Genomic DNA, 10,618 nt, shown 5'->3' on the forward strand with positions numbered 1-10,618 from the left:
CCAGCGGCGGGCCGGCCGGGACGGCGTTACCTCCAGGTCGCGGCCTTTGTTCTTGAAGTTCTTGAGCCGCTGGTTGTCCGCCTTCTCGTGGTCGGCCATGGCGGGAGGCGGGAGCGCGGCCTCTCCTCCTCCTCCTCCTCCTCTTTCTCCTGCCTCACCCAGGCCGGACCCAGCCGGGGCCCCTTCCCGGCGCCGCTCGGCCTCGCCCGCCCGCTTCTCCTCAGGCTTCCTGGGTCGCCGTCCGCCCGCCCTCCTTCCTTTCCGCCCGCCCGCCTGGGCCCGGCGCCTGGCTCGGTTGCTGGCGCGGCCTGCCCGAGCGGCTCGCGTGGGCTGAGGCCTCGGCGGGGCGGCGGGATGTGCCGGTAGCGAAGGCGACGAGGGAGGGGGGGAGGGAAGGAGGGGCGGGATCGGGGCGGGGGCTTCTCAGACGGACGGCGACAGCCACGCCCGCCCGCCCGGCCGCCGCCCTCTTCCGATTGGCTGGAATGGGTGAGATGGGCGGGGAGAAGACGGGAGACGCCTGGGAGAGGAGGCATTATGAGGCGGAAAAGGAGCGACGGCGGCCCAGAGGGGTGTTCCCGTTCCGGTCGATAGGGGGAGCTGTGCCGATTCGTTGCGTAGTTTTCCTCCCCTATTCTAAGTTTGATGGCTTGTCTGTGACTGCAATAAATAAACCATAAGACTATAAGTTTTCTTCCCTGTCCTCCGCGCCGGCTTGCAACGTCGCGTGAGGGTTCTTTTCCTGAGTTCTGTTTGAAACTCTTGGAGGTGGTCATCTAGTCTAGCTCTTTAATGGTGGGGTGGCCGTGTTTTGCAGAATTGCTAAGCTGTATATGAAAAGAAATGAATCATGCACTGCGGGGGGGGGGGGGGGGGCGGGTTGTAGGGCTCCTTCCGCACATGCAGAATAATGCACTTTCCGCACAGTAAAATCCAGCTGCAAAGTGCATTATTCTGCATGTGCAGAAGGCCTGTGTGGAGACATCTGCAAAAAAAAAAAGTTCATATTCACATGCATCCTGCATCTATACCCAGACTTCTGCATGGACACAAGAGACCACACGTGTTTAATGAGTCGGTCTATCAAGATCAGCGTCATCTGTTCTGTCCAGCACCTGCTCTCCAAGGTTTCAGGATGAGGTTGTTCACATCACATCACTTGGTCCTTTTAGCTGAAAACTCCAGGGATTAAACGCAAAGCAGATGCTCTACTACGGAACCAAAGCCCCTAACATGAAACTTTGGACTTATACCTTGATGAACACTGGGTTTAAATTGGGGTTGTGTGTTGACTACAAGATATAAGTGTGCAAATCAAATGGGTGGGCTGTACATGGACTGCATGCACGTTTACTGTAGCGTAAAGTGTACAGGGCTACTGTTTAACAACAAATCTGTAGGACTCTGTTTCCAGGTAAATCACCCTGCTTTCTGCAAGCTGGGTTGGCAGGTACAGCCAGGGGCAAGCTAGATTCAAAATGACAGTGTAGGTCTCCTAGTATGATGGAACTACTGTTGACTCTGATGGAGCTGCAGATTTTGGAACTTGGAGGGGTCTCACCCCTTATTGCAGAGATGGAAAGGAGACAAGATCTGGTAGTAAATACACTCTTTTCCTCTCTGCTTTATTAGAGGAAAGCGCTTTCGTACAATGTTTCCCTGCAAATTATGAAAACATTCTCGTTCCTGATATTAGCAGAACTGAATGCAGAAGTACCAGCGATAGCGTCACCCTCCTTCTGTTGTTGCCTGTGCTATTTTCCCAGAAGTATCAGGACTACAATGAGACACTGGAAGGCTATTGTTACGTGCAGTATTGTATTCTGTATCAGTTTCAGAGCATTTTTCAGGGCACATGGCCTCATTTCTAGCTCAGAACTGGTTGGCTTAATCAGGTTTGAGCAGCATACCTCTCCACAGATAAGGAACTGTCAAAAATAGACTTTCTGTTGTGCCATTTGAGGGCTGGTGCCAAATCTAGCTCCCATTAATATTTGTAATATTAATGTTCTTAAAAGGTTTGTTAATATGTATTTAAGAGACTGTGGTTTAATTGCAATATACTCATTTCTGCTATTTTGTGATTTCTGCAGAATGAAGCCACAGGTTATCAGGGGCAAACTGTGCTGTATCCTATGTGCTGGCCCAATCAGTACCCTCCACGTTTGTGACAAAGCACTCAAATACATACAGAACAGCATGAGAGCATCACCGGACACACATAAATGAAGGAAAACAACCTGAAATCAAGTATAAGCATTTTTACTCATCTCTCACAACCCATGCTTCATTATTGCTTCTCAAACCCCCCCTCCCCCTCATTTTTTTGCCAATATTAGAGGTTCGGGTACTACAACATGACCATTAAAAATGAAAACAGGCATGTATAGAGGTCACAACAGGTTCTTCACTCGTAACAATTCTGTTTTCTCCAGACCTTGAATGATAGACATTCAGCTTGATAAAACTTATGCCGAGTCAGCCATTGTTCTTGCACATCTGTCATGTTTCAGGGGAGGGGGTTTGTTCATCTTTTTCAAAAGTTTCACACCTGCATTCATTTAAAATGTCCTTGTCACATAGACATTCATTCATTCATTCATTCATTCATTCATTCATTCATTCATTCATTCATTCATTCATTCATTCATTCATTCATATAAAATAATTGACGCTATATAGACTTGGATCCTAAGTTAGGTGTGTGAAGCCAGGCACACAGAAAAGAACTCCACAATTTTCCCCCTCAGGCCATATCCTCCAAAATTATGCTCCCAGAGTTTGACAGATATCTGAGAGCAGGAGAAGGGAAGGGAAATATGAAGTCTGCAGTGGAAATCACTGTCCCCCCTTTGCATACAGAAGTGCCTCTGCAAGCAGTAAAGGAGATTAGAATCATAGTCACATAGCTATATTAAGAAATAATCCGGAACTCTTCATTTCAAAAAAATTTAAAGTATGAAGAAGAGCTTAGATGGTTTCGAGGACAGACTCAGAAGTATTATATGGGGAAATAGCAAAGGGAAGCTAATTACATTTCATATACGTTTGTGATCCCAGGGCAGGATTTAGCATATTAAATGGAAAAATACTATTTTTATAATTTAAATGGAAAAAATACTATTTTTATAATGTAATACATAACAAAAAAATTAAGGACAATGATACGGATCATTGAACTAGTGTCTCTCAAGTTGCAATCTAATTTTGTCTAGGGAAGTAAAAGGTGAAAGTTCATTGCATTGTAAAAAACACAGAAGTCTGATTAGTGGATTTCAATTCTCTAATTCTACCATGTATCTGATATTCTAGGAAGAAGTATTCATAAGCTACTAGTTTAAACTTATGCATTGTTTAAATTTAATGCATTGATTATAGAATGCAGGATTTGAAAAGTAAATACATTTTTAATGCTATAACACAGGGATCCCCGAAGTGATGCCTGCAGGTGCTATGGTACCTGCTCACACCTTCTCTGGTGCTTGCCAGGTGTTTTTAGAAAGTAGGTGTGGCCAAGTGAGGCTACTACCCAACAGGGCTTCTGATTGGCTACTGGATATCTGATGGGCTGTGCAGATTAAAATAATTGTTTCAGGACAAGCTGTTACCATCATGTTCGTTTTATTCTTTCACTCCCAGTGCGTTTTTAAAAATTACTCCTCTTGGGCCAAGCATTTTGGTTTCCTGTCACAGCGTGTAACAGACTTCCCTCTGTGATACACCTCTGAAGATGCCAGCCACAGATGCAGGCGAAACGTTAGGAACAAGATCCACCAGACCACTACCACACAGCCTGGAAAACCCACCAGAACCAATTATTTTTTCCCGTCAAAAAGCTTGGCCATTATCCATGTCCCCTATGCAGTCACCCAATCTCCTCTTCAGCACTTGGCCTACCATTTTCTCTGTACCTCACCTCATTGCTTTGCCCCTCTCCTCTTATTTTTTAAAAATCATTTCTTGCATTCTCCTTTTTTTCTCTGTTTTTTTTTTAAATAATCAAATCAGTGATGCTATGAATTATCACTACAGTGCATGCATGGGGGACAAAAACCCAAAATGTTGACAGCCAGGAAACAGTGTTCTGAGGCACGGGGTGCAGACAATATTCACAGAAAATACTGGGATCAAAAACACCTTCAAACGGGGCAACTGCAATGTGCAGAAAAGGCCTATCTCTGTCTCTAACAGCTGCCATTTTATGGTTGTGCCCACCACCCAGTGTCAGAATTCTCAAGGTGTCCACAGACTCAGAAAGTATGGAGACTCCGGTTGTAACATCACTCATTCTTATAGTGTATAACCACTCTCTAATACCTAATGCCAATAAAGGTTATTGTGATTGTGTGATTGTGATAGTAAACTCGACCTTCTCCTGATCAGTAAGGATGTGGAACAAAAGCACAAATGGAGAAGGTAAAGACCTCTACAAACTTTCCAGATTTGTAGAAACTCTTTGGGTTTTAAAAATCTTTGTAATATTCCCCCTGCCCACCCTTAATGAACTAGTGAAGGCTGAACATGCTCTACTGTCCTAAAGGTATGAAATGCTGAGAGCAGACATTTTGGAGGAGAAATGGAAATTGGCTTGCTCAAGCCCCTAGCACAGTGGTGGCGAACCTATGGCACGGGTGCCAGAGGTAGCACTCAGAACCCTCTCTGTGGGCACGCACAGAGTGCCCCCTCCCCCACATCTAGGCTGGCCTGCACCGCTGGGCTCAATTATTAGCATTAAACCTAAGACCTAGTTTTGGGGAAGCAGTGTAGGTAACCCTGTTAAGCGCTGTTAAACCCCACTGATTTTCATGCGAAGAACTAAAGTGTGATCCTTTACCTGGGAGTAAGTTCAGTTGCTGGCAAGGGGCTTGCTTCTGAGTAAACCCTCCTAGGGTAATGATTCACCCGTTGGAAGAGTTGCATGGTTGCTTCAAAGCAAAGCCATCGACTACCACCAAGCTTACTCCTGAGTAACACACGCCTCGGAGCCAACAGTTTTTTCTAAACTAAAACCTCAGTATTCAGGTTAAATTGCCGTGTTGGCACTTTGCAATAAATAAGTGGGTTTTGGGTTGCAGTTTGGGCACTTGGTCTTGAAAAGATTCGCCATCACTGCCCTAGCAGCTCCCAGCATCCCGGAGAATATAAAGCATGCATCCCTGGAATTCTACTTTCACTCCTTCCCTTCTCTTCAGCACAGCAAAGGGAAAATGACCTTCCATCCTTCTCTATGCTAACTAATTTTGAAGCCTATTTGTTTCTAAATGTACTTATTTAATACATTTTTCCACACTACTCTGCAAAGTATCTCAGGGCAGGTCGAGTGGACCTCTTTCCTCCTTCATTTTATCTCACAACAACCACCTGTGATGTAAGTTAGGCTGAAAGGAACTGACTGGCTCAAGATCACCCAGAGAGCTTTGTGGCAGTTGGGGATTTGAACTGGGTGATTTTAGTCCAGCATGGTGTAAAATTACTTGGAGCCTTTTATCTATTCAAATTAATATACTCGATTTATTGTAGGAACTCTGGAGAGGATAGAGTAAATATTTCCTAATCTAGTCTAACTAGCAGGGGTGTATCTGTGGAAAATAACGTTTAGGGCAAGTACTGGAATTGCACCCCTGTCCAAGCAACTGACAGCCATCCTTATTATTGGTAGTTCTGCTTTCCCCTTGGTTCCTCTCAGAACATGTCTGTGGGTGAATGCCATGGGGCAACAGCATGAGGTGCAGAGTCCGCACTGTGCCCAGAAATACTGAGCACGCCGAGTGGCTTGCTTGGAGGCTTCACACCTTCAGCTAGTGTTTAGGCTGCCACTCTAACAAAACAATGCCGATGAGGCAAAAAAGGACAGGGAAAAAAGTTTGCAAGTCCCTAACCTGAGGCAACTGCAGACAGGCAAGAGTTTGAGAGAGCCCTGAGTGCAGACCAAAACAAAACTTGAAAAAAGGATCAAGAGCCTCCACCTGCAGTTCTGAACACCGAGTGACACCAGCCAAACTGGCAGGCAGAGGGGCAGCAAATGTGATGCTTACATGCCTATGGTGTGGCTGTTCGCCTTCTTCGCTTGCCTGCCGGCTACCCTGTCGTACCCCTTCTGGCCATTCATTTCCAAGTACTTGGAAAGTCTCATGGGGGGTTGCTCAAACAAAAGTCTCTTGGTCTGTCAAATTTACCCACCAGACCAAAGTCCACTGCTGGTTGCTCGTCCAGAATCGCTACCACTCATACCACCCCCTCCATACAACACTTAATATGAACCAAGGAGAGGATCAAAATTGGCTAGAACCAAGCAAGAGTCTGAAAGAAGGCGGTCAGCAGCTCTGGAAGGGTGAAAAAGGTACACACATCTTCCATAGAGTTGCCCCAAAGCTGAAAGAGTGGGCATGAAAATGGAGAATCTATAGGAGATCACCCTCATTCTTCACAAATTAGAATTTAAGGGGGGGGGGGGAGAGACGGCGGCAGAATGATTTTTTTTACCAAGACTGGCAATCTAAGTGAAAACTAAAAAATACCATGTTCAAATCAGTACCAAAATATACTGTGTTCGAAAAAATACCATGTTGTCTGGCACCCACTTGGCCATGTTCTCAAAACCCTCTCCCTCCTGCAAATCCAGGGCAAGAAGATTGGCCTACCTTGTTAGGACATTGCCAGGACTAGAAGTCGAGAGCGCCCGCTGAATGCTCCAAGTCTCTTGAAAACACTGCGCCCGTCAGCTGGCCTCCAGTGTCTGGTCGCCGGATAAGGTCAATAGGGTGCATGGGGGGCGTGGCACATGGGTGTGTGTGGAGGGAGTGTGGCAGGGGGGGTTGGAAAATTCATAGTCTGCCCTGGGCTCCGTTTGGGATAGCTATGTCACTGCTCGTCACCCCTGCAGCCTGGTGGGTCCAGTGTTACTGTATGTGCTGCCTCCAAAGTCCCCATTTACTTCAGATGTGGAGCCCACAGTTCAACACTACACCAGGTCAGGCTGAGCCCAGTGTCCAGTTGTGGGCTTGGCCTGACTGGGTCCAGATTTATACTGCTAGCTCTGCCTCCGAAGTACACTTGACTTTGGAGGTAGAGCTTTGGGGCAGAGCCAGTAGAACAAAACTGGACCCCACCAGTCTAAGTCCATAACTAGATACTAAGCTCAATCTAGCTGGGTCCAGCTTTGTGGACTCTGTCTAGGTGAGCAAAGTTCTGGGGGCGCAGCTGAGGGCACCCCCTTCAAGTGGCACTCAAGGCACATGTGCTGGCTGTCCCACCCTCAGTACACCTCTGAATTAATCCACACACACACACAGTGCTATTTCCTAAAATGTATTTGCATATTGGCTATTTGCCCAGTTAGATAAATATGTGTGTCCTGATTAGGATGACATGTATGTTCATCCTAACGGGGCAAATGGTAGCTCAATAGAGTTGTTTCAGGTCAGAAATGCTGTTGGGTGAAGATTTAAATGTTTTTCCTCATGTGCTGCAGCCTCAGTATGAATTGGGAACCTGTAACAGCACCTTGAAAGAAAACAAAGCAGTGTTGGAGCTCATTCTTGGTATTCTCAGGGACTTTTATATCCTGGCCTTTATAAAAATTACCATTTATAGTCTTGTTGTGCAGTCTTTTCATTTTATTTGGCTTGTTGCTGACTTTAATTAGTACTGGAAGCACTCACCAGGTAAAATAAACTAAGTACCTTGTAGAAGGCTTTTTCTAAATGCAGCCAATAGAGGTTTCCACTTTTGTGAGGACTGTGCCAGTGGTTCTGAATGTGACATAAACCAGAGTATGTTATTCCTTTGGTAACGGGCTGCTACAGCACAGATAAGATTATTCTTTTTTCTGGCTACGCATGTTCAGACAGAGAAAAATTGGTACCAAATCAGTTTGTTGAGCACATGTAATTTCTGCAGTAGAAACAAGAACCACCAAAAGACAAAACTTATGTGAAATAATGATTTTTGTAAACGCTGTGCTTCTTTCAAGTTTGCCCTCAGTTTGGAAGTCTCTTTCAAAGTTACGAGTCCTTACTGTGGATTCATGGGTGTTCTTTTATCTTTCAGTGAAGTAACCTGTATCTTTCAGGGATGAATTGAAAATGTTTTTCTGGGAGTCTTCCAGCCTTACAACAGTACTCCGCTTTATGACGAATGTAAGTGAATTGTTTCCCCAGAACTCTGTAATCATAAGCTGATATTGCTTGCCTGCTTATTCTTCCCACCCTTACTGCTTCTTTCTTTTCATCCTTGGACAGCAAACTCCATGACTGGTGAATTCCAGTTCTGCATGGGGCACTGTTTTTCATCATGCTCCTACCCAGTCCGTCGGCATTCTCCTTTGTACATTTCTGCCCACATTCTATATGTCACGTACCAGTAATCCTGCTGTAAATTCCATCAGTAATTTTTTCCCCCTTTGGAAAAAGTGTACGCAAGATAGCTTTGCAGAGAAAATATCTTGACATAACGGTAGTGATCAACTTGGCAAGTACCTTTAAATAGAAATCCATCCATAATGGATGTGGACATGATCTTGTGACCTGTTAAGGCTACTTCTTGTACCCTAGGTTTTTGTTGGATTCTTGCCTATTCTGGCTGATAAAATCACGTAGGGACCACATCAACAAACCCGTAGCCTCTATTATAAATCAGTCACTAACTCAGGGAACCTTCTTCCCCCTGCCATCAGAGAGGCAGTTATTCATCTGCTAATTCCATATATTAATTTAAGCAAGGGCCTTCTGTTTTTCAGGACCAAAAAGGTACCAGATTAACACCATACAGTTGTTTTCTTTCAAGGAAAACATTTTACTAATGTGTCTGTTGATCCTGAAAGAATTCTACCCCGTTCACATGCCTATTCTGCTTGGATCAGTAGACCCCCAATTTTCTTCACTTTCTGTATTGCAAACTTTAAACTTCCCTAATCACTAAACAGATATTCTGCATAATTTTCAGTATTTAAAACTTGGCTCTTTCCCTTAATTGCAATACTTTTAATAAGCCACTAGTTGTCTCTCTTCTGAAAGCCAATAATTGCATACCTGTGCTTTGTAGGAATATTCATACGATCACTTTCTCTACTTTTCTAATGTCCATAACTTTTCTAATGTCCATAACTAAGAAAATAATGTTTGCCTTTCTTCCACCCCCTACTTAAGAAAGTGGTGAGACTATCTGGCTATATTTGACTTCAAATGTTTTAAAAACAAATTGTAAATGAATCTTAACAGCTGTATCTTACGAAAATATGCCACAATTCACTAAGTTGATTAGATTTCAATACTTCTAAGTTTTGTGAAATAATGTTATATATTATTAGTTTTGTTATATATTGATTAGCCTCCTAAAAATTAACAGAGTAGATACAATCAAATGCAGAACAAAAAGGACAACATATAAGACGTGACAACTCAACACAACATAGTCAATAAAAACTTTTAATGCATTAAAACGAGGGGACAAAATTTACAAAACAATCAGCCAAATGTCTAGGCATACAAAAGCAATCATCTGATACCTGAATGTTCAGACGAGGCATCACACAGTCCAGCTGCAGAGAAGGCAGCCTGCAGAGGCGTAGTAAGGGAGGAAAGCGCCCGGTGCACTGGTGTGTCCTTCATCCCTATCCCGCCCCGGCCAACCCCGGAACACCCCTGCCCTGGAACACCCCTGGAATGCCCCTGGAACGCCCTTGCCACACCCCCATAGGGGTGCGTGCCTGGTCCCCCCCCCCGCCCCGTTCCCTTGGAGCTTCGCCTCTGGCAGCCTGTAAAGTTGCCATGCCTCTTCAGAAATTCAGCCATATGCAACAACAGTGATTTCAGACAGATTCATATGGGAATAGGCAGTCCTTTGTCCAAACCATTTAGATGAGAACCAACACTGCATTATACTCAGAAACAAATCAGAATTCTGTAAGAATTAGCAGGATATTTGGGGAGGCAATAAAGCTGGTGCGGCCAAAGCCAAGAAGACAGCTGTATGAGGTGGGAAGTAGGGATGGCAGGCAGCCCCATTCCTGGCTATTGGTGGGTCCTGTGTCTGAATAGTATCTGTGGTAGCCTTCAGTCAATAGCCTCAGGAGAAGACAGAGTTGACAAACAGGATCATTGCCGGGCTGGGATTACATGTACACTGGTAGTATAAATGCTTGTACGCTGGTAGTATAAGTGCAGTGTCCTAGGATGACAGCATCACTTGTTCAAGCTGCAACTACCACAGTAATTGAGATGGCTTCATAATGGATGCAAACTCATTGGAATGACATCTCAGGATATTCTGACTAAGCCACAAGTCTTCTGGTATCCCTCCATGATTCGAGAAGCAACTGTGTAGCTGTCACCCTAAGGGTGAGAGACTTCAAACACTACTAGATATGTGAAACTTCACAAGTGAAAGCCTTTTCTTTAATCCAGATAGGACCGTAATGTGGATTATCTTTAATAGAGCATAAATTCTAAACCACCTACGATTTAAACCTGTAAAATGTCCAGGGTGGGAGAAAGAACCATTTGCCTGTTAACAAGTGTAAAGGGTGCAATTAGCAAGCTTGATTTGCACGTGTTGGGTGTGATCCATCTATTTAGCCTGGCTAGTTCAATGCAGATGCCCTCACTAATTGATTATGCTA

At 44.6% G+C, this 10,618-nt stretch overlaps 1 protein-coding gene across 1 annotated transcript in view; it reads right to left on the reverse strand.

Annotated features, from left to right (window-relative positions):
* Positions 1 to 405, reverse strand: part of KPNA4 (karyopherin subunit alpha 4) — a 28,096-nt gene extending 27,691 nt beyond the window's left edge. The window contains exon 1 of the mRNA XM_048505386.1: positions 31 to 405. Within this exon, the coding sequence (XP_048361343.1) occupies positions 31 to 99 (69 nt within the window). The 5' untranslated portion in view covers positions 100 to 405. The remainder of the gene's footprint in view (positions 1 to 30) is intronic.
* Between the last annotated feature and the right edge of the window lie 10,213 nt (positions 406 to 10,618).

This window comes from Sphaerodactylus townsendi, linkage group LG08, assembly GCF_021028975.2.
Source record: "Sphaerodactylus townsendi isolate TG3544 linkage group LG08, MPM_Stown_v2.3, whole genome shotgun sequence".
NCBI classification, from domain to species: domain Eukaryota; kingdom Metazoa; phylum Chordata; class Lepidosauria; order Squamata; family Sphaerodactylidae; genus Sphaerodactylus; species Sphaerodactylus townsendi.